The sequence below is a fragment of the Chanos chanos genome, chromosome 13 (assembly GCF_902362185.1).
Source record: "Chanos chanos chromosome 13, fChaCha1.1, whole genome shotgun sequence".
Taxonomy (NCBI): Eukaryota; Metazoa; Chordata; class Actinopteri; order Gonorynchiformes; family Chanidae; genus Chanos; species Chanos chanos.
The window spans coordinates 7,989,352-7,991,853 of NC_044507.1; the positions used below are offsets into that span (position 1 = coordinate 7,989,352).

The 2,502-nt window shown below is 44.8% G+C and overlaps 1 protein-coding gene across 1 annotated transcript; it reads right to left on the reverse strand.

The window, feature by feature from the left end:
- Nucleotides 1–428: 428 nt before the first annotated feature.
- junbb (JunB proto-oncogene, AP-1 transcription factor subunit b) lies at nucleotides 429–2,245 on the reverse strand. The gene has a single exon (XM_030789854.1). The coding sequence runs from the start codon at nucleotides 1,890–1,892 to the stop codon at nucleotides 933–935; it is 960 nt and encodes a 319-aa protein (XP_030645714.1). The 5' UTR covers nucleotides 1,893–2,245; the 3' UTR covers nucleotides 429–932.
- Between the last annotated feature and the right edge of the window lie 257 nt (nucleotides 2,246–2,502).

Here is a 2,502-nt window from a genome sequence, read left to right on the forward strand (position 1 = left end):
AACCTCCCTACCTGTGACGTATGAGGCGCCAAAAATGACCATAAATGGACATGGTGTTTGCGTAGATAGGAAAGACCTGACGTGCTTGCGTTAGAGACGTGAAAATATTGAATATGTTAATTTCACAATACTGCGGTAGGCCCTATGCTATTCTTTGATTCACGGGTAACAAATTTGATCCAGTGGATAGAAAACTCAGTTCTGATTTCTGTTTTGTTTTCTAAGTGATTTTCTACTTTCGATTTTTCTGAATGTTTACTGTATTTACGAGTAGGCCTAGGCCTATATTTCACTTTAAGCTGAATATCTATAAATTAGGCTAATAATTACTTCGGCACATAAAATACGGAAGTAGCTCATGAAAGACACTGAGACTTAAGATTTCTAAGAAAAAAAAATTTTAAACCCAAGACACCACACAAGTTGAATTATATTTGAAAATGTTTTACTTAAATAAACAGCGCACAAATAAAAAAAGACATTGTAAACATATGACATTGTTAAACAGGTCAGGATCAACCTGACAAACAAAATAATTTACACACTTAGGAATTCAGTATTGCATGACAAAATCAGATGCATTTACGTAATAGGGTACCAACATACAGCTCTTTCCACTGATCAACAAAACCCAGGCTACAGGCATTGTAGGCTAAAGGCCTGTGCTATTAGCCTACCAATTGGTTTTCCAATTGGTTTTCCCTTTGTTTCCCGCAGCTTTGCGTTTCTTTTTCACAGCCTTGGGCTACAGTTCAACACCAATATTTCATAATTCATGGTCCTTTGAGTAGAGCACAGCAACCGGAAGTACCGTTTCACATAGTCACATCTATGGACTGACCGCTGTGATTTTTTTTCCAGTGCTATACAGTGTATGCCATACAACTGTCCAGTGTTTTACTTCGGTCAAGTTAGTGAGTTCTTTGTTAAGTTCAAAATGCCTCCATTTTGCTCGTTAGCATGAGCTGACAACCGCTGTTTACATGCCTGAGGACCTTCTGTTTAAGCTGGGCCACCTGTTCCCGTAGTACCGAAGCGGTGTTGGAGAGGCCAGCGTTATCAGACTTCAGAACTTTCACCTTGTCCTCGAGTCGGGCGATACGTTCCAGTTTGCGCCGTCGGCACTTCGTCGCTGCCAGTCGGTTCCTTAACCTCTTACGCTCAGCTTTGATTCTCTCCTGATTCTCCATGTCGATTGGGGACATTGGTGGCGAACCGTCGCTGCTGTGCATGTCTGGCACGGTCTGGGGCTCTTCCTTCAGAGCCACTAGACGCGGTGGATGTAAGCCTACCCCTTGTAGAGAGTGCTGGAAAGGGTTTGTTGATGTCTCCTGGTGCTGATTTTGTTGAATGTGCGGCGGCAGGTAGCTAATGGTGGCGGAAGGGTAACTGGATGCGGAAGAGAGACTGGAGCTTGGGCAATAGGCGTTTAGTGTTGTGTAAATGGGTGGCTCCGGCTGCAGGGAGGAGCCGAACACAGGGGCTGCTGCCGAGCACGTCGTCACACCACCGGCTCCAATAGACACGTTGGGTGGGGGCTGGTTCATCTTGTGAAGCTCGTCCAGGGCTTTAACGAAACCTTCCGCAAAACCTTCCTGCTCATCCGTGATACTCCTGCCATAAAGGTACTGACCCGGTGTAGGAGTAGTGATGACACCGTTGCTGTTTTGAATGATGAGTCTCTCAAGTTCTGGGGAGGCAAGCTTGAGGGAACCTACATCTGTGTTACCTGTCTGGTACAAGTCGGACTTGAGGTTCCGGTACGGTTCGGTCAGGTTTAGATTCATGTTCTGCTTTTGCAGTTTGTAGTCATGTAGTGCCGCATCAGAGTGGCCGTAGCCCAAGAGGAAAGAGTCGTCATGATAGAACGGCTGCTCCATTTTTGTAGACATAGAGTCGTAACAGAAAAGGCTGTGTTTTCTCGCCAGTCGCGCCTTAGAATAGTTAAGACACACAAAAAGTGATTCAATGAAGCCTCCAGCAAAAAGAATGCATAAGTGTCAGAGAAGAAATCTCTGGGTTTTCACACAGCTCTTCACTCTGTCAAGTCCTGTTTGCCGATGATCCTGAAATTATACGGCAGAAAAGTCCTAGCGCTGCTGTATATCAGTTGAACGGGATGACAGTTGAACTGGAATGGTGTTCAGACAGTTGTCTCGATCCTTAAATGTGCCTCAGGACTCTGTGAAACAAATTCAGAACCTTTTGAAGAAAACTGTTGAATTAAGTCAACCCGCCGTGTATGTTCACTAGAATTAGTATATTCGCCGCCACATCCCACTTTATATAAGCCACAGAGTAACAGCTTCTAGCAAGACGTTGCTGATTGGCTGGAAATATTGCAATGAAATCTGGTCACGCCCTAACTGTGGCGCGTCAGCTGCACAATGACGTTGTTGCCGGGAACTGGTAAACAAGCCCCTGGGCGAAAGAAGGCGAGAAAAAGAGGCAAAGAAGCGCTGAATGATATTTTTCCCATCGTTTGAAGATTTTAAGTAGTTA

What these genes read in the sequence shown, in the direction of transcription:
- junbb (XM_030789854.1), bottom strand. Translation starts at nt 1,892, where the DNA reads ATGTCTACAAAAATGGAGCAGCCGTTCTATCATGACGACTCTTTCCTC.